Source organism: Zootoca vivipara, chromosome 4 (assembly GCF_963506605.1).
Source record: "Zootoca vivipara chromosome 4, rZooViv1.1, whole genome shotgun sequence".
In the NCBI taxonomy this organism is placed as follows: domain Eukaryota; kingdom Metazoa; phylum Chordata; class Lepidosauria; order Squamata; family Lacertidae; genus Zootoca; species Zootoca vivipara.
Genome location: NC_083279.1, coordinates 101,134,569 through 101,159,984, shown reverse-complemented (window position 1 = coordinate 101,159,984; position 25,416 = coordinate 101,134,569). Strand labels below are relative to the sequence as shown.

The 25,416-nt window shown below is 47.0% G+C and overlaps 2 protein-coding genes across 4 annotated transcripts in view; one reads left to right on the top strand and one right to left on the bottom strand.

The window, feature by feature from the left end:
- Window positions 1-5,277, top strand: part of LOC132592059 (zinc finger protein OZF-like) — a 91,094-nt gene extending 85,817 nt beyond the window's left edge. For all 3 annotated transcript variants that reach the window (XM_060274129.1, XM_060274132.1, XM_060274131.1), the window contains one exon: window positions 1,518-5,277. In XM_060274129.1, the coding sequence (XP_060130112.1) occupies window positions 1,518-2,860 (1,343 nt within the window). In that variant the 3' untranslated portion in view covers window positions 2,861-5,277. The remainder of the gene's footprint in view (window positions 1-1,517) is intronic.
- Window positions 5,278-12,571: 7,294 nt separating this feature from the next.
- Window positions 12,572-25,416, bottom strand: part of LOC118085583 (zinc finger protein 721-like) — an 83,807-nt gene continuing 70,962 nt past the window's right edge. The window contains exon 8 of the mRNA XM_060274075.1: window positions 12,572-13,863. Within this exon, the coding sequence (XP_060130058.1) occupies window positions 12,664-13,863 (1,200 nt within the window). The 3' untranslated portion in view covers window positions 12,572-12,663. The remainder of the gene's footprint in view (window positions 13,864-25,416) is intronic.

Genomic DNA, 25,416 nt, shown 5'->3' with positions numbered 1-25,416 from the left:
CCCTATGGGATCGTCCTATCTGCCTGAAAATTCAAAAAATACCTCTCTGACAAACCACATATATTTTCACAGAGCTCAATAGCGCCCCCTACAACACCTGGGAACGTAACACCCCCACAATAAAAAGTAAATAACAGTTTTTTTCTGTGAACCATCTTCCTCCAGTACTTCCTCTTTATACAACAGTTGGGCTGGTCTGAACTGCCCAGGCATCTTAAAGGTCAGCTTTAGAGTTGTTAGGAAAGAGAAGTAGCTTCTGTCAGGTTTTCTGTTTTTGTTTTTGCTGCTGTCAGTCTTGGGTTGACCAAAGAGACGCCTGACATTGGACATGGAGATGGAGATGGAGGGGATGCCATGACTGGGCCAAACAAAATCCATCCCAGAGAAAAACCAGGCTTATTGACTCTCAGGTAGTAGTAGTAGCAGTAATAATAATAGTAATAGTAATAATTTTTATTTATAGCCTGCCTATCTTCCAACACACACATATATATACATGAAACATTAATAATAACATTCTGGTCTGATAGAAAATGTAATTTAACTTTAAAACGAACAACTTACACAAGTGGCTAAAATTGTGGAAACGTTTTGGAAAAGTGTATTTCTGAGGTTTGAGGGCTCATAACACCACTTTTTTGGAGAACAAAGCATAAAATTATACATCAATGAAATATAATTTAATGAAGAATGTAATGCAATAAGTTTTATGAAGTATTATTTATTAGAACAGCAGTCATAAAGAAGAAAAGTGAAATACATAGAAAAAATGAGATATACAGAAATTCTCACCGTGTCAAATAATACTTAGTTTGGTAACCTTTAGCTTTAATTACAGCCTTACAATGCCTTCCCATGGAGTGAACCAAGTTTTTTTAGTTCTGCAGATGTAATAATGCAAAACCAAGATTGAATTTTTGCCTCTATCAGTTGGGCTTTATTGCTAGGTTGCTTCTGACTAGAAAGTTCCTTTAGTCGGCTCCATAGATTTCCGATTGGGTTAAGGTCTGGGCTATTCCCAGGCCATTCCAGTAGTGGAATCTGAGCAGGCTGAAAGCAAAGAGTAAGGTTACCGTAACTTCCGTCATAGATCTTCAGTATGCTGATGACAACATAGTGTGTGTACACTCAGAGGATGACTTCCAAACCATCCTAAATATCTTTGCAGAAGCTTACAAAAAGCTTGGCCTATCACTCAACATCCAAAAAACCAAAGTGCTCCACCGACAAGTACAAAATAACCCCTCTGCAGCGCCACAAATCCAAATCAATAGTGTAACGTTGGAAAATGTCGACCACTTCTCCTACCTAGGCAGTTATCTTTCCACAAGGGCCAGCATTGATGCCGAAATCCAGCATCGCCCGAGCTCTGTGAGTGCGGCTTTCACCCAATTGAAGTGCAGTCCATCAGAATCTAAAAATAAATATGTTGGTTAATGACAAACAACAAATATAATGAACACATACGCAACTCCATTTGTTCCTAAGGCTCTAATCCCTTTTTGTCTCCATTGCAGATTGTGATGAATTGGAAATTGATAACAAGGGAGACCACAACAAAATCCCCAGAGAGGAGAAGCGAAATAAAAATTTGGAGTGTGCACAGAGCTGCAGTCAGAGCTCCCATTCCACTTCCCAACAAAGAAATCTCATTGGAAAGAAACCCTATCAGTGTGTGGAATGTGGAAAGAGCTTCAGTCAGATCTCCTCTCTCACTTCCCATCGAAGAATTCATACAGGGGAGAAACCCTATCAGTGTGTGGAATGTGGAAAAAGCTTCCGTCGGAGCACCGATCTCACTATCCATCAAAGAATTCATACAGGGGAGAAACCCTATCAGTGTGTGGAATGTGGTAAGAGCTTCAGTATTAGCTCCCATCTCACTTCCCATCAGAGAATTCATACAGGAGAGAAACCCTATCAGTGTGTGGACTGTGGAAAGAGCTTCACTCATAGCTCCCATCGCACTTCCCATCAGAGAATTCATACAGGGGAGAAACCCTATGTGTGCTTAGAATGTGGAAAGAGCTTCCGTCGGAGCACCGATCTCACTTACCATCAAAGAATTCATACAGGGGAGAAGCCATATCAGTGTGTTGAATGTGGAAAGAGCTTCAGTACAAGCTCTCTTCTCATTTCCCATCAAAGAATTCATACAGGCGATAAACCTTATCACTGTATGGAATGTGGAAAGAGTTTCAGTCAGAGCTGCAATCTCACTTTCCATCAAAGAATTCATACAGGGGAGAAACCCTATCAGTGTGTGGAATGTGGAAAGAGTTTCATTAAGAGCACCAATCTCACTTCCCATCAGAAAATTCATACAGGGGAGAAACCCTATCAGTGTGTGGAATGTGGAAAGAGCTTCATTAGGAGCACCGATCTCACTTCCCATCAGATAACTCATACTGGGGAGAAACCCTATCAGTGCATGGAATGTGGAAAGAGCTTCATTCACAGCTACAGTCTCATTTTCCATCAGAGAATTCATACAGGGGAGAAACCCTATCAGTGTATGGAATGTGGAAAGAGCTTCAGTAGGAGTACCGATCTCACTTCCCATCAGAGAATACATACAGGGAATAAACCCTATCAGTGCATGGAATGTGGAAAGAGCTTCAGTCAAGGAGCTCATCTCACTTCCCATCAGAGAATTCATACAGGGGAGAAACCCTATCAGTGTGGGGAATGTGGAAAGAGCTTTAGTCAGAGTGGCCATCTCACTTCCCATCAAAGAATTCATACAGGGGAGAAACCCTATCAGTGTGTGCAATGTGGAAAGAGCTTCAGTCAAGGCTCCCAACTCACTTCCCATCAAAGAATTCATACGAAGGTCAGAAAAAAACCCCTTATTAAATAGCTTTAGGAGCCAAGCAAATACGGACCTGTTTAACCAGGCCTTTGGCTGGTTAACATCTAATGCCCTTGTAAATTGTGGTGGGGAGGGGAGTTACAGGTGTGTATTTTGTATTTTTATATTGTGTTTTTACGTTGTAACCGTCCTGAGACCTGTGGGTGTTGGGAATTGGTCCCAACCTTTAGAGGCCGAGGGGTCTTTGCCTCCATAAAATATTTGAGGGGGCAACCCCCCAGTTGATAGGTATTGCCATTCCAGTGGTATGTATGCATCATGTGATTGATTGTGGAAGGTGGGCCTTAGCTGCCCCCCCCCCCACAATATCTTATTCATGTCGGAACTACTGGTTCAGGTGGTATACAAGTTAAATAAGTACATAAATCCCCTTCCTTTGCACATGTTCTAAATTGTCAATATCCTTATTTATTATCATTTTAAAAAATTATGTGCCCTTCATCTGAAGATATCACAACAGAAACATACAGAATGAAAGCAAGACTTTCTCAAAAACAAGTGAAGCTAGAGAAATCTCTCCGCCCCTTTTTTGGGATGGGGTTCATTGATGAGGGGATTGCTGTGGAAATAGTGCATATTGATTTCAGTAAGGCTTTTGACATAGTCCTCGCAATATTTATGTGAGGAAGCTGGTAAAATGTGGGCTGAATGAGGTAACTGTTAGGTGGATTTGACAGACCGAACCCAAAGAGGACTCCTTTGTGGTTCCTCCTCATCCTGGGGAAAAGTGACAAGAGGGGTGCTGCAGGGTTCTGTCCTGGGCCTATTGTTGAACGTCTTTATAAATGACTTGGATGAAGGAAGTGAGGGGATTCCCATCACATTTGCAGACAACACCAAACGGGGAGTGGAGGTTAGGGTTAGGGTTAGGGTTAGCGAAGGAGGTGTGGCGATTCACTCCACCTGCACAGAACCCCCAGACGTTTGATGGTCCGTTGGTACCTGCACCAACCACTGATCTATTACCTGCTGCCACCAACTAGTATATGCCTGATAATCTCTTCATTCACTCCAGTCAGGGATAATGTTGGAACAAACTGTGTTTATTGAAGTTCAGTACATAAGCATGTGGTTTCCAAATGAATAGTTCTTATTATCTTTAATAACAAGTCTTACACTGGCGTATACCTACAGTTGTTAATCAATCACAGTTACAGACTATCTCTCCCTTCTTCTTACCTCACTACCTCTCTCTCCCCTCAGACTCTCTCCCCCTGCCCCTCTCAGAACTCCCCGCCATCCTTCCTCAAACCTCCAAAAAACCAACAACCCCCTCCTCTTCCCAGGGTGGGTTTATATAGTCCTAACTCCGCCCCCTAGAGTTCTAACTGGCTAATCCTTTTAACTCCTTCTATGCTGTCCCTAAATTTGGGGTGATCGTCACAGGAGGTGACAACAGTTGGTGCAATAATTAGCAAATGGAAGAAAAACAAAATAACTGTCCATTTCCCTCGGTCTGGGGCTCCATGCAAGATCTCATCTCATGGAGTTGCAATGATCAGGAGAACGGTGATGAAGCAGCCCAGAACTTGTGGGGGGACCATAGTGACCATGAAAACAGTTGGTAACACACTACACCGTGAAGGACTGAGATCTTGTAAAGCCCGCAAGGACCCTTGCTCAAGACAGCACATGTACAGGCCCGTCTGCAGTTTGCCAATGCACATCTGAATGACCCAGAGGAGAACTAGGTGAAAGTGTTGTGTTCAGATGAGACCAAAATCGAGCTCTTTGGCATCAACTCAGCTCGCCATGTTTGGAGGAGGAGGAGGAATGCTGCCTACGACCCCAAGAACAACCTTCCCCACCGTCAAACATGGGGTGAGACATATTATGGTTTCGGGGTGTTTAGCTGCTAAGGGGACAGGACACCTTCACTGGGTGAGCACCTCCTTCCCTCAGCCAGGGGTCGAGGATGGGTATTCCAGCATGACAATGACGCAAAACACATGGCCAAGGCAACAAAGGAGTGGCTCAGGAAGAAAGCATTAAGGTCCTAGAGTGGCCCAGCCAGTCTCCAGACCTTAATCCCATTGAAAATCTCTGGGGGGAGCTGAAGGTTCAAGTAGCTACACATCAGCCTCGAAATCTTACTAACTTGGAGAGGATCTGTAAAGAGGAGTGGGACAAATACCTCCTGGTGTGTGCAAACCCGGTGGCCACCTACAAGAAACGTCTGACGTTTGTAATTCCCAACAAGGGTTTTGCCACCAAGTACTAAGTCATCTTTTGCAAAGGGATCAAATACTTATTTCACTCATTATAATGCACATCAATCTCTGACTTTTGTCTTCTGGGTTTCTGGGGTTTTTCCTGTTGTTATTCTGTCTCTCACAGATTAAAATTATGGACTGGACATTTCTTCGTCAGAGGGCAAACAGGCAATTTTAGCAGGGGATCAAATACTTCCCCCCACCACCACCCTATATCAATTTTATTGGAATTTTATTTACAACACAACCCCCACCCCCACCCCCCAAGACACAAATCCACCCTCATTAAACATGAACACAACATACAATACAAACAACCAAATAAAAGACTTCCTTTATCCTTTATCTGGCCTCCTTATTTATTTCTTATGAACTGTTTTCTTTATGAATAATAATTAAGATTTTTCTAATTATACCTTAAATATCCACAAAGTCTCCTGCAGACATTAATCGAAACAACTCCAGGTATGTATTTTGGGGCACTGTTTTGTGAAGTATTCTCTGCATTTTCCCCATGGTTTGTGAAACTCTTGTCTAGGGTGATCTCTAATTGCCTCTGTTAATCTAGCCAGTTCAATATACTCTAACATTTTATCTTGTCATTCTTTTTTGTTGGCAGTTTCTTTTTTCCAGTTTTGGGCAATTAGGATCCTTGCCACTCCTGCGGCATAGAGGAATATTTTCTGATATTCTCTTGCTTTACCTGTGTCCGTTATCCCTAGCAGAAAAGCTTCTGCATTTTTCATAAAGTTATACTTTTAACATTTTGTAAGCTTGTCATACACTGTGTTCCAAAAGCTTTTGAATTTTTCACAGTCCACCAAACATGTATAAGTGTCCCCTTTGTTTTACCACACCTCCAGTACAGATTTGTTTTTGTCTTATACATTTTAGCTATTTTGGTAGGTGTTAAGTACTCCCCCGCTCAGCGCTTGAGGGCCCCAGTCCTGCCACTCGCCACCTGGCCGGGGTGGGGCCTGAGGGGCGTCTATAGAGGACTGCTGCTGCTGGAGGGCTCCATTTTGTTTTGTTTTTTCCTGTTTAAATTCCTGTTATTTTTTACTTATGTCATTTTAAACTGTATTAACGCTGTATTCTTAGTTTTAGATTTTGATCTATGTGGAAATTGTTTTCCATTTGGTTGTGTATTTTTTGATGTGGTTTATGTATTGTTTGTGACTTTTGTAATTGTGTTAATGCTGTATTGTTTTAATATTTGATTGGGAGCTGCCCAGAGTGGCTGGGGGGACTTGGCCAGATGGGCGGGGTACAAATAAAAAACTATTATTATTATTTTGATTAGGTATCCCCTCAATACTTCACAGGCTGTAAATTTCCAGTTCTTTCTCCATAGTTCTTCCCATGCTGTTAAGTTAATGGTTTTCCCAATATCTAAAGCCCACTTGATCATTACTTTCCTTGACCTGTTCGTCTTTGACCTCCCACTCCAATAATGTATCATACATTCTTTATATTACCTTGGTTTGGTTTTGTAATAACACTTTTTCTAATAATGAAGGTTTGTTTGAGAAACCTTTTTTTCTTATTTGTCCTGAACACTTCATGCAATTGATGGTATTGGATCCAACCCATAAGGTGTTGTTTAATTTCCTCATAATCTTTGATTACCAATTTATTGTCTTTTCCCCTAATCAGATCTTTATATGTGGCCCATTCTAATTCCATATTTTCTTTTTTATTGTAATTGCTTCTAGAGGTGATGCCACCATGGTGTTTTCGAATCTAGGTTATATTTTGTCCATGTTTTATATAATGATTTCCTTATGACATGATTCGTAAATCCCCTGTGCACTTTCCCTGCTAAATACGCATACCAACCATGTTGTTTAGTCTTTTAGTCGTGTCTGACTCTTTGTGACCCCATGGACCAGAGCATGACAGGCACTCCTGTCTTCCACTGCCTCTCACACTTTGGTCAGACTCATGTTATTAAACCCTTCTATATCTAACAAATCACCATCTTTTAATACAAGCCACTATTTTAGCCAATTTAAACAGATAGCATCGTAATATAAATTTAGGTCAGATAGCGCCAGTCCACCTCTATGTTTTTATCTATTATTAATAATAATAATAAAATAAAATTTTATTTATACCCCGTCCTTCCCGGTTCAGAAACCTGGGCTCAGGGCAGCTAACAACAAATTTAAAACACTTAATTGTAATACAACATAAAAGCAGCATAAAATACCATATAAAGGCATGAACAACAATAAAATCCAGAGTTCAAAAAACAATTGGGGAAATCCATCCAATAAACATTAGATAGTCACCAGGGCTAGCTGGCTAAATTAGTCCTACTTGGGCCAGCGAAGAGGCCAGGGGAGAGAAATACCTGTGGGGTCCCAGAATGGGTAATCTTCATAAAAAGGGGAGGGGGGAAGAGAAGGGAAATAAAAGATCAGGCTGAGTTCAAATTAAAAGCCAGGCAGAATAGCTCTGTCTTACAGGCCTGGCGGAAGGAGGTTAAGTCCTGTAGGTTCCTAGTCTCATGGGACAGAGCATTCCACCAGGTCGGAGCGATTACTGAAAAGGCCCTGGCCCTGGTGGAGGATAGTCTGACTTCCTTAGGGCCCGGGACCTCTAAACTATGGTTATTCATGGACCTTAAGGTCCTCTGCGGGGCGTATCAGGAGAGGTGGTCCCATAAATACGAAGGACCTAGGGCACAAAGGGCTTTAAAGGTCAAAACCAGCACCTTGAACCTGATCCTATACTCCACCTCTCCTGTGCAGCTGGTAAAGCAATGAGGAGCCTCACTGCAGCATTCTGCACCCACTGGAGTTTCTGGGACACTTTCAAGGGCAGCCCTGCATAGAGCGAATTACAGTAGTCAAGCCTGGAGGTGACCGTCGCATGGATCACTGTGGCCAGATTGGGGCGGGAGAGGTAAGGGACCAACTGCTTAATGCGGTGAAGATGGGAAAATGTCGCCTTAGCTGTTGCTGTAATCTGCGCCTCCATGGAAAGGGAGACCACACCCAGACTCTTCACGGAAGGCATTGGCTCTAATTGGGCCCCCGCAAGAGAAGGGAGTTGGTCCCTCATCCCCAGGCCACCCCAAACCAGCCAGAGGACCTCTGTCTTCGAAGGATTTAGTTTCAGTCGGCTCCCACAAAACCATCCAGCCACAGCCTCCAAACATCTGGTCAGTGTGTCCGGGGCCGAGTAGGGGTGGCCGTCCATCAGCAGATAGAGCTGAGTGTCATCAGCATATTGGTGACAACCCAGCCCAAAGCTCCGGACAATCCGGGCAAGGGGGCGCATAAAGATGTTAAAAAGCATCGGGGAAAGGATTGTGCCCTGTGGCACTCCACACACCAAGGAGTGGCGCGACGACATCTCCCTCCCTAGCGCCACCCTCTGTCCCTGACCAGAGATAAAAGAGCCCAGCCATTGTCGGGCTATGCCCTGTATCCCCACGTCGGCGAGGCGGTGGTCCAGAAAATCCTGATCAACCATATCAAAGGCTGCTGACAAATCTAAGAGAATCAGCAGTCCCGACCCGCCTCAATCCAGTTGTCTATTAGAAGTTTGTGTTTAATTCTTGGTTTTTTTATACTGCCATATGAATTTGGATATTTCTTTTTGCCATAATCTAAGATTTCCCATTCGTCCAATTATCGGAATCATTTGGAATATATACATCATTTTAGGCAACACGTTCATTTTAACCACCGATATACTGCCAACAAGTGATAATCTTAACTTATTCCAGATGCTGCCTCTCCTACTGGGTCATGGGAGGTCATGTTCTTGACACTCTCCCTTCTTCCTTTTAATTATCAGTCATTTCCACCTACAAAATAGGGAGAAAGCAGCTGCCCATGTTCAGCGCAGGGTTTGTTGGGGTTGAGATTCATGAGCTGACGATGGTATGATTTGTCAGCAATGAATTTGATCTGTTCTTATCTGGAAGTGAAGTCACATTTGCAACAATACAGAAGCAGTCAAAGGGAATTTCCTAGGAAGTGTTTTATTCGGTCTCACCTGCAATCATGTGCTGAACACACAGAAACACATAGATACTGGGAGTTACAGTAACTGGGAGTTACAGTCTCCAAATAACACTCGACATATGCACCCAAATTAATGGAAGAGTACACCTGATTTCCCCACCTCTTTTTTATATAATATTGTCTTTATTTATTTTCATGGTACAAAAGATAATTTTAAAGAAAGCAATGGTTACAAGAGTAAACAACAAATAGCTTGTCCTCATGGAATTGCAGACTTTCATCCTGCCATGTGTTAAAGTTTGATTTGATTAATCCTCCTTTGGAGGTCTTTAAGCAGAGGCTTGACAGGCATATGTCAAGAATGCTTTGGTGGTGTTTCCTGCTTGGCAGGGGGTTGGACTGGATGGCCCTTGTGGTCTCTTCCAACTCTATGATTCTATGATTAAAAGATCAAGTCCAGCTCCTGCCCAACTAGCAGTTTGAAAGCAAGTCGAAATGCGAGTAGATAAATAGGTACCGCTCCAGCGGGAAGGTAAACGGCGTCTCCATACGCTGCTCTTACGTCATGCTGGCCACACGACCCGGAAGCTGTCTGCGGACAAAGCTGGCTCCTTTGGCCTATAGAGCGAAATGACACAACCCCAGCATCGTCCGCGACTGGACTTAACTGTCAGGGGTACCTTTTGCCTTTACCTTTTATTCCTGCCCTTGATCTGATTCTGCCTTCTGCCACATTGGCCTCCGCTCCCCGTTTGGTGATGTAAGTAAATGTGATGAGCATCCCCTCAGTTCCTTCATCCAAGTCATTTATAAAGATAGTTCTAGTTACAGGTAGGTAGCCGTGTTGGTCTGAGTCGAAGCAAAATAAAAAAATTCCTTCAGTAGCACCTTAAAGACCAACTAAGTTTATATTTTGGTATGAGCTTTCGTGTGCATGCACACTTCTTCAGATACACTAGAAACAGAAGTGTCAGACCCTATATATATACAGAGGGTGGTGGGGGTGGGTGGGAATGGGAGATGGGCTGATGGGAGTGGTAAACCTGTGGATGGCTGTTAATGGCTGCTGATGGCTGCAATTAGTCCTGGGCTGAGGTGCTAAAGAAAGCTTGATCATGCATAATGCTCAGCCCAGGACTAATTGCAGCCATCAGCAGCCATTAACAGCCATCCACAGGTTTACCACTCCCATCAGCCCATCTCCCATTCCCACCCAACCCACCACCCTCTGTATATATATATAGGGTCTGACACTTCTGTTTCTAGTGTATCTGAAGAAGTGTGCATGCACACGAAAGCTCATACCAAAATATAAACTTAGTTGGTCTTTAAGGTGCTACTGAAGGAATTTATTTATAAAGATGTTGAACAACAACGGGCCCAGGACAGAACCCTGCAGCACCCCTCTTGTCACTTTCCCAGGATGAGGAGGAACCAAGAAGGAGTCCTCTTTGGGTTCGGTCAGTCAAATTCACCTAACAGTTACCTCATTCAGCCCACATTTTACTAGCTTCCTCACATCAATATTGCAGGGGAATTTGTCAAAGGCCTTAATGAAAGAAAGATGCACAATTTCCACAGCAGTCCCCTGATCAACAACAGTTGTAACTCCATCCAAAAAAAGAAAAGAAAAAAATTGAGAGATTTCTCTGGCTTGACTTTTTTTTGAGAAAGCCATGCTTTCAACCTGTATGTTTATGTTGTGAAACACTGTGAAATCTTCAGATGAAGGGTACATACATTTTAAAAATGATAATTAATCAGAAGGATATTGGCAAGCTGGAACATGTGCAAATGAAGGCGACCAAGATGATCTTATTTTATTTAGGCATTTAATAAATTTCTATCCCAGCCCATACTAGGGGTGCCAACTTGAAGAAAATATAAAAGGGGTTTAGTAAGCCCCTCCTCACATAATCAATCACGTGATGTGCTGCATGCATGCCATTTGAATGGGAGTGCCTATCAACCTGGGGGGGTGACCCCCCAAATATTTTATTGGGGGGCAAAGACGCCTAAGCCTTTAAGAGTTGGGTTAACTGTCACAGGACGGTTTAAACAGAAAAACACAACAGAAAAACACAAAATACCGTGTTTCCCCCTTTTTAATACGTAGCCATAAAGTAAGCCATGGCAGCATTTTTTAGGAGTTGCTATATCTAAGACACCCCCCGAAAATAAGACATACCTCTCATACCGTGTACAGCGAGAACGCCGAGCGCCCCAGCCAGCCAGCGGGACCCAGCCAGCCAGCGGGGCCTGGAACCAGCTGCTGCAGCGGCAAGCCACCTGCCGGAACAGGCGGCTGCAGAGTGGAGCGCTCTGCAGCGCTGAGCGCTCAGAGCGCCCAGCAGCGCCGGGCGGAGCGCCCAGCAGCGCCGGGCGGAGCGCCCAGCCACCCGCCTGGCCTCTTCCTGGTCCAGCCGAGGAGGCCTGCCGCCCCGCCGCCGGAACAGGCGGCTGCAGAGTGGAGCGCTCTGCAGTGCCGGGCGGAGCGCCCAGCCAGCGGCCTGGCCTCTTCCTGGCCCGGCCGAGGAGGCCTGCCGCCCCGCCGCCGGAACAGGCGGCTGCAGAGTGGAGCGTTCCGCAGCGCCGAGCGCTCGGAACGTCCAGCAGCACCGGGCGGAGTGCCGAGCCAGAGCGCATGGCCCAAGGCAGAGCGGCGGCGGGAGCCCCGCTGGCCCTGCCAGGGTGACGGGCGGCGGCGGGAACCCTGCTGGCCCCTTCCGCGCCGCCGGAACGTTGTGGGCCGCATGGCCCAAGGCAGAGCGGCGGTGGGAGCCACGCTGGCCCTGCCAGGGTGACGGGCGGCGGCGGGAACCCTGCTGGCCCCTTCCGCGCCGCCGGAACGTTGTGGGCCGCATGGCCCAAGGCAGAGCGGCGGCGGCGGGAGGCTCGCGGGGCCTTCCACGGCGCTGGGGCGCGGACGGCGGCGGAAGCACTCCTGGCCCCTTCCGCCCCGCCGGAGCGGCGTGGGCTGCATGGCCCGCCGCCGGAATGTTGTGGGCAGGGAAGCAGGAGGTAGGCAGGCAGGCGGGCTGGGCGATGGGCCCGTGGCTGCGCTCGGCGGGGCCGGTAGTGAGCTCAACGCTAGCCTGCGCCAGCCTGCACCAGGGGCTCCGGCTCAGTCCGTTGCCGGCGCACGGCGCCTCGTCGTGGCCGGGATCTGGGTCATGGTTAGGTGAGTGCCCTCCCAAAGCGGCGCCCAGGACGAGGCTGCCTCTGAGCATGCACATCCCCCCCCCCGCCAGTCCAGTCTTGGAAAGCTGGGGTGGGTTTATAGCTGGGGATGGGGTGGTCTCTGAGCATGCACAAAGTGCCTCCCTCACTGCTGCCTTTGCTCTTTTTTCCTTGTTTCTTTTTAAAAGCAGTTGCTCCCCAGGGTGGGTCCATAATAAAAATCGTAATAAAAAATTAAGACATCCCCTGAAAATAAGACACCTTGTGTTTTTTTGAGGAAAAAAAGTTATTAGACGGTGTCTTAAAAAAGGGGAAACACGGTACACATCTGAACCCCCCCCCCGCACCACATTTTAAAAGGGCATTAGATGTCAATCAGCCAAAGGCCTGGTTAAAATGGTGCCTATTTGACAGGCTCCTAAAGCTGCATAATGGTATTTCCGACCTTTGAATGAATTCTTTGATGGGAAGTGAGAGAGGAGCTCTTACTGAAACTCTTTCCACATTCCAAACACGGATAGGGTTTCTCCCCTGTATGAATTCTTTGATGGGAAGTGAGATTGTTGCTGTGACTGAAGCTCTTTCCACATTCAACACACTGATAGGGTTTCTCCCCTGTATGAATTCTCTGATGGGAAGTGAGATTGCAGCTCTTACTGAAGCTCTTTCCACATTCCATGCACTGATAGGGTTTCTCCCCTGTATGAATTCTCTGATGGGAAGTGAGATCAGAGCTCTTCCTGAAGCTTTTTGCACATTCCACACATTGATATGGTTTCTCCCCTGTATGAATTCTTTTATGGAAAGTGAGAGTGGAGCTCTTCCCGAAGCTCTTTCCACATTCCGCACACTGATAGAGTTTTTGCCCTGTATGAAGTCTTTCATGGGAAGTTAGATCGGTGATCCTACTGAAGCTCTTTCCACATTCCGCACACTGATAGAGTTTCTCGCCTGTATGAATTCTTTGATGGGAAGTGAGATCGGTGATCCTAATGAAGCTTTTTCCACATTCCACACACTGATAGGGTTTCTCCCCTGTATGAATTCTCTGATGGGAAGTGAGATGGGAACCCTGACTGAAACTCGTTCCACATTCCACACACTGATAGGGTTTCTCCCCTGTATGAGTTCTCTGATGGGAAGTGAGATTTTGGCTGTGACTGAAGCTCTTTCCACATTCCACACACTGATAGGGCTTCTCCCCTGTATGAACTCTTTGATGGGAAGTGAGATTGCAGCTCTTACTGAAGCTCTTTCCACATTCCACACAGTGATAGGGTTTCTCCCCTCTATGAATTTTTTGATGGGAAGTGAGATTGCGGCTGTCGCTGAAGCTCTTTCCACATTCCGCACACTGAAAGGGCTTCTCCCCTGTATGAATTCTTTGATGGAAAATGAGATCGGTACTCCAACTGAAGCTCTTTCCACATTCCATACACTGGTAGGGTTTCTCCCCTGTATGAATTTTGTGATGGGAAGTGAGATTAAAGCTGTCCCTGAAGCATTTTTCACATTCCACACACTGATATGGTTTCTCCCCTGTATGAATTCTTTGATGCGAAGTGAGATGGGCTCTCTGACTGAAGCTCTTTCCACATTCCACACACTGATAGGGTTTCTTTCCAATCAGAATTCTTTGTTGGGAAGTGGAATGGGAGCTCCGACTGCAGATTTCTCCACACTCCAAATTTTTACATGGCTTCTCCTCTCTGGGGATTTTGTCGTGGTCACCCTTGTTCTTGATTTCTAATTCATTACAATCTGCAATGGAGACAAAAAGGGATTAGAGCCTCAGGAACAAATGGAAAAGAACTGAAGGGAGTTGGGTATGTGTTCATTATCTTTGTTGTTTGTCATTAACCAACATACAGAAGTATAAGAAGACTCAGTCAGTACAAAATCATACTGGTAATGGTAGGAAAAGGTGCACAATAGCAAGTGACGTTCAAAGAATGGAGAAACTGTGCCTACGTGACAGAAGAAGATCATCTGGGTGTCCACAAGATGACATGGCGCAATGTAATGTGAAGTTGAGTGCAAGGGGTGGTCTAAATGTTAGAATTCAAGAGCTGCCCCCCAAAATGGACATTATTTATGTATGCTACATGAGATTAAGCCACTATAAGGAGGATTAGGAGATCTTAATTAAAAGTAATGTGGAATTGATATATTGTTTTAACGAACACACATTTTACCTAGCTGAGTTTATAATGTATACATTTTGTTTATAATGTACTAGCTGGCCTGGCCATGCATTGCTGTGGTTCTTTCCTGTGATTCCCCCCACTCTGTCCAGACACATGACTTATCCTGCCCCCTCCTCCCTCCACCCCCTGGTTCATCCCTGTGGTTACCCCCACCCTGTCCTGACTCATGAGTTATCGAGCCCCCTCCTCCCTTACCCCCGTCTGAGCCCTCTGTTGTCTCCGGGGAGTGTTGGCCCCTCCCCGTTTCTCCATACCTTGGCCCCCACCCTTGGAGAAGGAACTGTCAGCTTCTGGGTTCTGTTTCCCAGCATGCACTTTTGTCTGAGCCCTCTGTTGTCCCTGGGGAGTGTTGGCCCCTCCCCCGGTATCTTGCTACATTGGCCCCCACCCTTGGAGAAGGAACTGTCAGTTTCTGGGTTCTATTTCCCAGTATTTACTTTTGTCTGAGCCCTCTGTTGTCCCCTCCCCCCTGTATCTCCATACATTGGCTACCGCGCACACAGCGTGAACATTTATATATATATATAGATTAATTTTTTTTTAAATAAGAAGCAGAAGTTACTATTGTTTAATTTTATTTTGGGGGTTGTCATTTATTTTTGTGGGTATTGTATGATTTGGGCATTGTTGTGCGTTTTGTGGTTTGTTTGTTTGCTTGTTTTGGTTATTTGGATTTTCTAATTTTGGAGTACCGTGTTTGTCCAAAAATAAGACACCTCAAAAAAAAAACATGGTGGCTTATTTTCAGGGGATGTCTTTTTTTTAAAATTAAGTATGGTACAGTTTAACCTACAAGGTTAAACTGCCTATCACTATGGCTTATTTTCGGGGTATGGCTTATTTTTGGAGAAACACGGTAGGTGTTTTGAATGTAGGATGTGGTGTTGGTTTGAGGACTTAAACTGGGGAGAGAAAGTGCATGGTTGTTGTTTTTAAAGACGCAGAGGCTGGCAATCAGTCACAGTATAAAGCCTAAGTTTAAAGGGGCATGACTGCCCTTACTTAAAATGGCTGCCGTAGCCTCGCAGGTGACACAACGGCCACTAAATAAAAAACAAAAAACCCTCGCCGTGCCCCCAAGTGCGTGTTAGGGGAAATGATGAACGACTGCCTAATGCTGCCAGGCATTTATTAATGCAGTCGCTGGGAGAGGCTTTGGGCTTGGGCTTTGGAGGTGGAATGGCCGTTTTGGCGGTCGGCCTACTCAGTTTTCCCTGTCCCAACCCGCCCACCCCTGCTTTGGCTGACTTAGGGTCGTCCCCCCATGGCTATGTGTTCCCCCTCCCTTTATTGTGCCTCATCCCTGTGCCCCCCCCAATTGTGAAAGGCCCTATTCTGTTTTTGTCTGTGGCTTACTGAATGGTGCAGCCTACTCAGTTTTCACTGCTTGGCAATGCTGCGACCTATTGAAAAAGCTGGGCCTTGTTGCTGCAAAAGGACTGTTTTCAGTTGGTTGCTGTGGAATTTTGTGATGTAATCTGGCAGCGCAGCCGCTGGAGTCTTCAGAGCTTCTGGTGGTGATGTCTAATTTGGGTGCAACTTTTTTGGGTTTAATCATTATTTTAGGTGTGAAAGGTGTGGGGTTTTTTTGGGGGGGGGAATTATGCCAGATCCCTCCCTGATGGGCATGGAACGTTGTGGCCAAATCTGTTACATTACGGTTCAGCAGTTACGGAGAAAGGCTGTTTCATCCGTGTGCGCAATGCCTACATATATATATGTAAAAAAGGTCAAATTGTGGGCTCCACTTTTCTACAAAACCCCTTCACCAATTGTGCTGGAATTTGGACACAACGGTCCATGGCACTACCCGAGTGTTTGGAGAACCTCAGATTGCTCACATCTCATACCTGCACAGGTAAAAACCTGTTTTTACACAAACTAAAACAGCGCCCTGCAGTGGCATTATTCCCACAGCTCCTCCTCCTCCACCCTCCCCATGGAGATTTACCCACACCCCACAGACCGTGCCTCCGCCACAAAATACGCCAATCACGAAGATCCATCTGAACCCTCTGGGTAGGCCAGGACCACACCATCCCAGAGGTGTGGAAGATGTTAGCAGACTCACCTCCTCACCAACAACACCGTTCACACTCAGCCACCTCCTCGCGAGCAAGCCCTCTCCCTCAGACCCTACCACACCGCCCCACAACCTCAAACCCCGACACCAGCCCGTCTCCCTCCTCCACACCACTGCACATAGCTGCCAAGTTATCCCTTTTTTAAAGGGATTTTCCCTTATGCTGAATAGGCTTCCTCGTGAGAAAAGGGAAAACTTGGCAGCTATGCCACTGCAGCTTCCTCTCACGCTCACTAAACACCCGACAGTCCCCGACACCACCACGTTCGCCTCCTTGCAAGCAAGCCCCCTCCCTCAGACCCTACCATACCGCCCCACAACCCACAACCCCGATGCCAGCGCATCCCCCTCCTCGACACCAAGGCAGTTTCCTCTCAAGGTTACTCAACACCCGATAGGCCCCGACAGCACCATGGTCCCCTCCTCGCGAGCAAGCCCTCTCCTTCAGACCCTAACACAAACACCCGTTCACGGTAGCCTCCTCGCGAGCAACCCCTCTCCCTCAGACCCTAACACATGCCCCCGTTCACGGTAGCCTCCTTGTGAGCAAGCCCTCTCCCTCAGACCCTACCACACCACACCACAACCCCCAAGCTCAACGCCAGCCCATCTCCCTCTTCCACACCACGGCCGCTTCCTCTCACACTCACTCAACACCCGACAGTCCCCGACACCACCACGTTCGCTTCCTTGCGAGCAAACCCTCTCCCTCAGACCCTACCATACCGCCCCACAACCCCGACGCCAGCCCATCCCCCTCCTCGACACCAAGGCCGCTTCCTCTCACGCTCACTCAATACCCGACCGTCCCTGACACCACCACGGTCCCCTCCTCCCAAGCAAGCCCTCTCCCTCAGACCCAACCACACCATCCCCGTTCATGGTCGCCTCCTCGTGAACAAGCCCTCTCCCTCAGACCCTAACACACACACCCGTTCACGGTAGCCTCCTCGTTAACAAACCCTCTCCCTCACACCCTACCTCACCACACCACCAAGACCAACACCAACCCGTTCTCTGACAGTGTCCCAACACCCCCCAGACCCCCACTCCACCGTCAAAAACCTCCTGTTCAACAAATGCTTCCCCCCCCGACCGGACCTCCACACCCCAAAAAACCTGCAGTCGTCCCCAAGGGAGCCACCCAGTCCAGGAAACATTTCTACCTTCCCGAGACCCAGGCCGACCCGGGAGACACTACCATCGACACAACTACAAGTCTTCCACTCCACACAGGACTGTAGGAAATGACATCTCTACCCCCCCCCCACACACATAACTTTCTAACTTTTGAAAATAACCACTACTCCCCCACACCCCTTAATAAACTCACCTAGACACACTTGACTACCTGCATTTCACACACACCCTCTAATAATTTACTCCATCCCACATCTCCCCACCACTCCAACATCTACAACGAACCCTATAAATACATAAAGACATCACAAACTTTAACATATCAAAAATCTTACTCCTTCCTTCCTAATTTCAAGCACAACACCACAGCAACACTTGGCAGGGCCAGACAGGTTTTTAGCTGTGCAGGTATGAGATGTGAACAATCTGAGGTTATACAAACACTCGGGTAGTGCCATGGACCGTTGTGTCCAAATTCCAGCACAATCGGTGAAGCGGTTTCGGAGAAAAGTGGAGCCCACAATTTGACCTTTTTTACATTTATATATATATATATATCTATAGAGATTATTCCCCAAAAATGGTGTTATGAGCCCTCAAACACTTTTTTCCAAAAGGCTTCCACAATTTTGGCCACTAGTGTAAGTTGTTCATTTTTAAGTTAATATACTTTTTATAAGGGTTAGGGTTAGATTGTTATTATTAAGGGTTCATGTTTATATATGTGTTGGCCCTGTCATGGCCTCCCCTCCATCTCCAAGGTCAGTTGTCTCTTTGGTCAACCCAAGACTGACAGGAGCAAAAACAAAAACAGAAAACCCGACAGAAGCTACTTATATTTCTTAACAACTCTGAGGCTGACATTTAAGAGGAAGTGGGCAGTTCAGACCAGGCTTATCATGGTATAAAAAGGCAGAACTGGAGGAAGATGGTTCACAGAAAAAAAAGTGATGTGCTGCTTATTGTGGGGGGTGTTAGGTTCCCAGATGTTGTAGGGGGCGCTGTTGAGCTCTGTGAAAATATATGAGGTTTGGCACATAGAGGTATTTTGTTGAATTTCCAGGCAGATATTACAATCCCACAGGGAGCCTTACCAAGAGAGGCCACGATCCCACGATTCTCCTCCATGACGTCCTTATGCAGAGCTCTCTGGTCAGGATCCAGCAACGCCCACTCCTCGTCCGTGAAACAAACAGCGACATCTTCAAAGCACACTGGACACTAAAAGAAAAAGGGAAATGTCCTCCTCTGAGACAGCAGAAATATGATCTGATACGCAATGCTCTGTTCTTTCCTTCCTCTTAATTGCTGTGTTGTTTCAATAGGATTGCTTTGCTCCACATTTTAATTATGGATGCTTATTTTAACATTTTAATGGAATTCTTTTATTCTGTGTTTTAACTGTGGGTATTCGTCTTTGTGCAAATAGGTTTTTCAAGTCATTCTGCCTACGCAAGCATTCCAGTTTCCCCGATGGAAGGATCCACTTTCTCCTCTCCTCATGAACTGTTCTGGGGAGGTTCCCTCCCAATGCCCCAGACTAGAGCCAAATTCAAGGGGTTAATGGGGGCATGGAGAGGGGGAGGAGTGGGGGACGGGCCCCATTTTGCAAGTGGATGGGGCTGGTTAGGTGAATCCTGACCACTATTTGATCTTGTTTGTCCACTGCTTAGAAGCCAATTTTAGCATTCAATGATCAATATAGAAGTAAAATAAGCCTAGTTTGGATGGCCATCTGTCTTGGATGATCTTGCTAAGACTCCTGCAATGCAGGGGGTTGGACTTGATGATCCTTGGAGTCCCTTTCAACTCTAGGACTCCATGAAAACTGCAACTACAGATGAATGGGACATTCAGAAGGCTGGTGTATCAGAGTTATCTGGGCAGGAAATCCCACATTTCACAGCTGGGGTTAACTCTTTCTTAGCAAGAACACGATATTCACAGACTGGGCTGAGTTTCAGGAGCTCATTCCCTGAGCGTTTGTCAGTTTGCATTTCTTAGTACAGAAAGTATTCATCTGGTGTGTAGTGCTCTTTCATATTCTAATTAATTCAAGAGGGCTCTGGAAGCTTCCCTGCATAAAAGAAACAAGCAGAAGGTTCCTGATATTTGGGTTATTCCTTCAGAGAAGCTGAGTACAGCTGGTTTAAAGTGGTTCTGTTATCTCTTCGGTCAAGGTGCTGCTGACTATGAGAAGAGGCCAGAGGGAGCCTGGGTTTCACTTTCTCTTTCTATTTGAGAGCCAGTGCATAGCTGCCAAGTTTTCTCTTTTCTCGCGAGGAAGCCTATTCAGCATAAGGGAAAATCCCTTTAAAAAAGGGATAACTTGGCAGCTATGAGCCAGTGTGGTGTAGTGGTTAAGAGCGGTGGACTCGTAATCTGGGGAACCGGGTTCGTGTCTCCGCTCCTCCACATGCAGCTGGTGGGTGACCTTGGGCTAGTCACACTTCTCTGAAGTCTCTCAGCCCCACCCACCTCACAGGGTGTCTGTTGTGGGGGAGGAGGGGAAAGGAGATTGTTAGCCGATTTGAGACTCCTTCGGGTAGTGATAAAGCGGGATATCAAATACAAACTCTTCTTCATCTTCTTCTTCCTGATGTTTGGGTTATTCCTTCATGAGGAGCTGAGTACAGCTGGTTTAATGTGGTTCTGTTATATCTTCTGTCAAGGTCATGCTGACTATAAGAAGAAGCCAGAAGGAGCCTGGGTTTCACTTTTTCTTTCTATTTATCTACCTCTCTTCCTTCTGGTGTTCTGTACATAGTACTGTATATTCCTGCATATAAGACTATTTTTTAACCCAGGAAAATCTTCTCAAAAGTTGGGGGTCGTCTTATACGCCGGGTCGTATTTCTTATACAGCGAGTATATCCCAAACTGTATATTTTAACTGGAAAAGTTGGGGGTCGTCTTATACACCCAGTCGTCTTGTATGCCGGAATATACGGTATGTGTTAAGATTAAGGTTAAGTTTAAGTGTTAAGGTTTAGACTTATAATAGGTTTAGGTAAGTTTAGGATAAGTCTGCTGCAACTGGATTTCTTATGGACAGTGTCAATCCTGAATGTTTTGGATTTGTGACCATTATGATCATTTGCCTTCAACAGCAGTAAAGCTCTGCTGGATGAAATACAATGGCCTCTGGCCTACCTTTGGGAATCCTGCAATGTGTTTTGGTTTTTACTCTGCTAACTACGCATTGGAATTCTGCTCTGGATCAATATTGAGTAGAATTCCATGTCAGGGTCTTCCTCCATGAAATCATTTGCTGAGAGTCAAGGCCCATGGCTCCCCACGGAATTCTAAGTACCCTCCTCTCTGAGGTTCCTAGCATACGATCGAACAGTGTGCCAGAGTACAGCCTGCCTTTGCTCCTCCATTGTCAGACATCTCCTGGCTCTGAGAGACAAGCAGGGAAGATGGCTTCTGGCAGAAGGAGAGGGAGCCACCGGTGGCTCCTCCTCCTGACTCACCTCTGCCTCTCCACCTCCCTCCTCCCACTTGCCTCCTTCCTCTTCTGCCTCTGATTCTGGACTGCATTCTGCCACAGAGTCTCCCAGCTCACTAAGCCCTGTTACCCCTTCAGCTTCTGACACCTCTTCTTCCCAGGCTTCTCCCTCTTCCCTCACTGACCGCTCATCCTTCTTCCACCTCCACTCCTTGGGCTCTGAGTCATCGTCCCTTCCTGGTTCCCCGGCTGCTTCCTCCCACCATTCCTCTGTGCCCAACCAGTCCATGACATTGCTCCATCCCTCGGCCTCTGTCCCCACAAGGCAGCTTCCCCTGACCTGATCTGGTTCCACAGCTGCTGTTTCCCTTCTGCCCCCATGAAAAGATGGATCAGGAGCTCTTGCCGGCATCATTCTGTCACCTGGAAGAGAAAAAAGGTAATCAGGATGCCAGGAGTGGCTGCTTCTCTCACAGGTGGAACAGGGCATCTGTAACTACAGAAGGGCTTTTGAGAAAGCCTGACCTGCTGAGAGCATTTGGATGTTTGTGCCCATTTCACATGCTTGTTGTGCAGAAATACATCTCCCCTCCTCTGAACCTTGGTCCCAACAGTCCCCCCACCAAAGGATGAAAAGAACCCACAGATGAGTTGGAAAACCAACAGAATGTGAACAAATGGAGAAAAACCACCTTCCTCCTTACCCAGTGGCTTCTCTCTGGTATCCAACGGAGGTCTCTCTGTCTCAATGGAATCCAAGTCCATTTCTGCAAAGAGATCCTTTCCCTGAAAAAGGATTCAAAACAGATAATGGGGAGAAGGATTAGAAAGGGAATGACAAACACAAAAATTTTAAGGGTGTTAGATCTCATTCCATGGATGTCTTCCCAGAAAAAGGATGGCCAATTAGGAGAGCATTATGGGATGTTCTCCATCCTGTTTGGAGCCCCTTGGGAGTATCCAGAGGAAAGTCTCTCTCACCTGCTTTCTCTCCTCTGCCTGACTCAGGAGGAAACCTTCAGCCAGGGCCACCGCCTGGGAACTGGTCTCCGCTCCGCATTCCCTCACCCAGCTCTCCATCTCCGGGGGAAGGACAGCCAGGAACTGCTCCAAGATCACCAGGTCCAGCATCTCAGCTTTCATGTGCCTTTCTGGCTTCAGCCACTGACGGTCAAGGTGGTAGAGTCGGCTGCAAACCTCTCGGGGTCCTTTGGCCTCCTGGCAACAGAACTGCCTCAACTGCTGGCTCTGCCCCTCTGAGCGGAGGGTGTCCTCCTTATACAGGATCTTCTGCACTGGGTTTTCCCAGAATCCCCCACTGTTCCCAGTTTGGATGGCATGGCCTCTTCCTGCTCCTGGGCCAGATGAGTCTCGCTCATCCATCTGTGGTCTAAGAGATCGGAAGAAACCCCTTGGTCTTCTGCCAAGTTCTGTCTGTTTTAATGAGAAGTTCTAGCAAATCCTACAAAGCAAATACATTGTTTTGTTACAGAATTTGTAGGTCAGAAGAAGCAACAGGATCCCTGTGCAATCATGGATAAGTCTTCCTAGGAACCAGGGCTGGACGATTACAATGCAAAATGTGGAGGCAACTGAAGGGATTTCTGGGAAATGAACCAGCCTGGTTTCTCCTGCCTTCCAGTCAATGCATAAAGTCAGAACTGACTGACAAGGGAGTCATTTCTATCTTGTGAAAAAGGGATGCTTGGCTCTAGTGGGGGTCCTCACTTAGGGGTCCTCAGGAGTTGCTTTCCCCCCAACTCCCCTGCTTCTGACTCATTTTCTAGCACTTGGACTCTCTGCCATTCCCCAGACAGACTCCTGGGGTGGGGTCCCTTTTTCTATGCTCTGAGGGCCAGGTATGTATCTGACCAACCCCCTGAGGCCAAAGACAGCTCTCTTGAAATTTAGGAGGGTTATTAATTATTATTATTCTATTAGATAGCTTAACACACACACACACAGCCAGATTTTGAATTTTTGTTAGAAACCGCCCAGAGTGGATGGGGAAACCCAGCCAGATGGGCAAGGTACAAATATATTATTATTATTATTACTATTACTATTATTACTATTATTATTATTATTGATGCCAAGGTCCCTGGAGTCTCAGTGATTAGCAGCGCCCATTTCCTGCTCGGTTGGTTTTCCAGCAAGAATCCCTTTGGGACAGAGAGGATGTGGTCCTGGGGTGCCATGCTCTGGGTGCGAGGGGATTGCTGCAGTGGCCTCCGTGTGGAGCTGCCCTTGGAGACGGCTGGGAAACTGGTCCGCAATGCAGCAGCCAGACTATGGGCTGGGATCCCCCTCTTTATTCCTGGCCTTTCTCCCCCACCTTTCCTCCATTCCTCACTGTGGGGTATTTTTTGGGGGGGACTATTTGCACATGTTTCCTCTGTTGTGCAATGACGCTGAGCGACGTCACACAGAGTTAAAGTCCCAGGGACTCCTTTGTTTGAAGAAGGGAGATTTGGGGGGAGTTTGGGATCCTCTGATCTCCAGGAAGGAGAGCCTTGCCGACCTCGCCCCCCCCCCCGGCAGGACCCTCTCCTCCCTGACTTGGCTTTGTTCCCCCCCCCGGCACCCTCCCCTGCTGCAGCCTTGCCCCTCCCCCGGTCTCCCGAGAGAGGGGGGGGGGAGAGGAGACTCACCCGATCATCCCAGGAGTGAAGGGACAGCGATGCAGCCCTTGCAGGAAAGGACGGGGGAGGGAGGGGCCTTGGCTCTGGAGGACCTGCCCCCCCTTGCTTCCTGTCCTCTCTAGGAAGGCAGCTCGCTTCCCTTTAACCCTTGCAAAGCCGAGTCCACCCAGCTCAGCCCTCTCTCGCTTGGCTGCAGCTCAGATTTTTATTATTTTTTATGGATTTTATGCCCATATATCCTTTTGAGGGTGAGGTGTCCCGTTACACCAGAAGCGGTTTAGTCATTCTGGCCACATGACCCTGAAAGCCACCTGTGAACAAACACCCTCTCCCTCGGCCTGAAAGCGGAGACGAGCACCATAGTCACTTTTGACTGGACTTAACCGTCCAGGGGTCCTTTACCTTTTACCTTACTTTACGTGGATGACGCTGTGGGTTAAACCACTGAGCCTAGGGCTTGCTGATCAGAAGATCGGCGGTTCGAATCCCTGTGACGGGGTGAGCTCCCGTTGCTCGGTCCCAGCTCCTGCCAACCTAGCAGTTCGGAAGCACCTCAAAGTGCAAGTAGATAAATAGGAACCGCTCTGGCGGGAAGGTAAACGGCGTTTCCATGTGCTGCTCTGGTTCGCCAGAAGCGGCTTTGTCATGCTGGCCACATGACCTGGAAGCTGTACGCCGGCTCCCTCGGCCAATAAGGCGAGATGAGCGTGCAACCCCAGAGTCGGTCACGACTGGACCTAATGGTCAGGGGCCCCTTTACCTTTGCCTTACCTATCTGTTTCTTTGGGCCATTTTGTAGCTGCAAGTACACAGTGAATTAGGCAAAGCTGGTGAAAGTTTTCCCAGGGACACACAGAACCCCCACAGGCCTGACCTGGCAAGATCTTCGTAGGTTCTCAGCCCATACTCTCTACTGAGCAAAACCAGGCAATTTGCAAGCAAAATGGCCTTTGCTGACTCCCAGGTCTCCTCCAGACAACCTGGTTGTTGAACGTTCCTCCTGCTCTGCTGGTTTGCTGAACATTCATCCTGATTAGCCTGCGGGGCCTTCCTGTTAATCATTCATTCATTCTAAGGGCATTTCCTCACCACTTTCCTTATAAAAAACCATTAAAAGATGCTTGGAAACAATGCCTTATGAGGAACGGCTTAGGGAGCTGGGTATGTTTAGCCTGGAGAAGAGAAGGTTAAGGGGTGATATGATAGCCATGTTCAAATATATAAAAGGATGTCATATAGACTCTATAGAGGAGGGAGAAAGGTTGTTTTCTGCTGCTCCAGAGAAGCGGACACGGAGCAATGGATTCAAACTTCAAGAAAGAAGATTCCACCTAAACATTAGGAAGAACTTCCTGACAGTAAGAGCTGTTCAGCAGTGGAATTTGCTGCCAAGGAGTGTGGTGGAGTCTCCTCCTTTGGAGGTCTTTAAGCAGAGGCTTGACAGCTATCTGTCAAGAATGCTTTGATGGTGTTTCCTGCTTGGCAGGGGGGTGGACTGGATGGCCCTTGTGGTCTCTTCCAACTCTATGATTCTATGATTCTAGGCTGCCACTAGCTCTTTTGCAAAGGGATCTCAGCAGAGAGCAGAAATGCAAATCTGCACAATTAAAGTGGCTCAAAGCTCTTAGTTGCCTTAGTACAACAAATC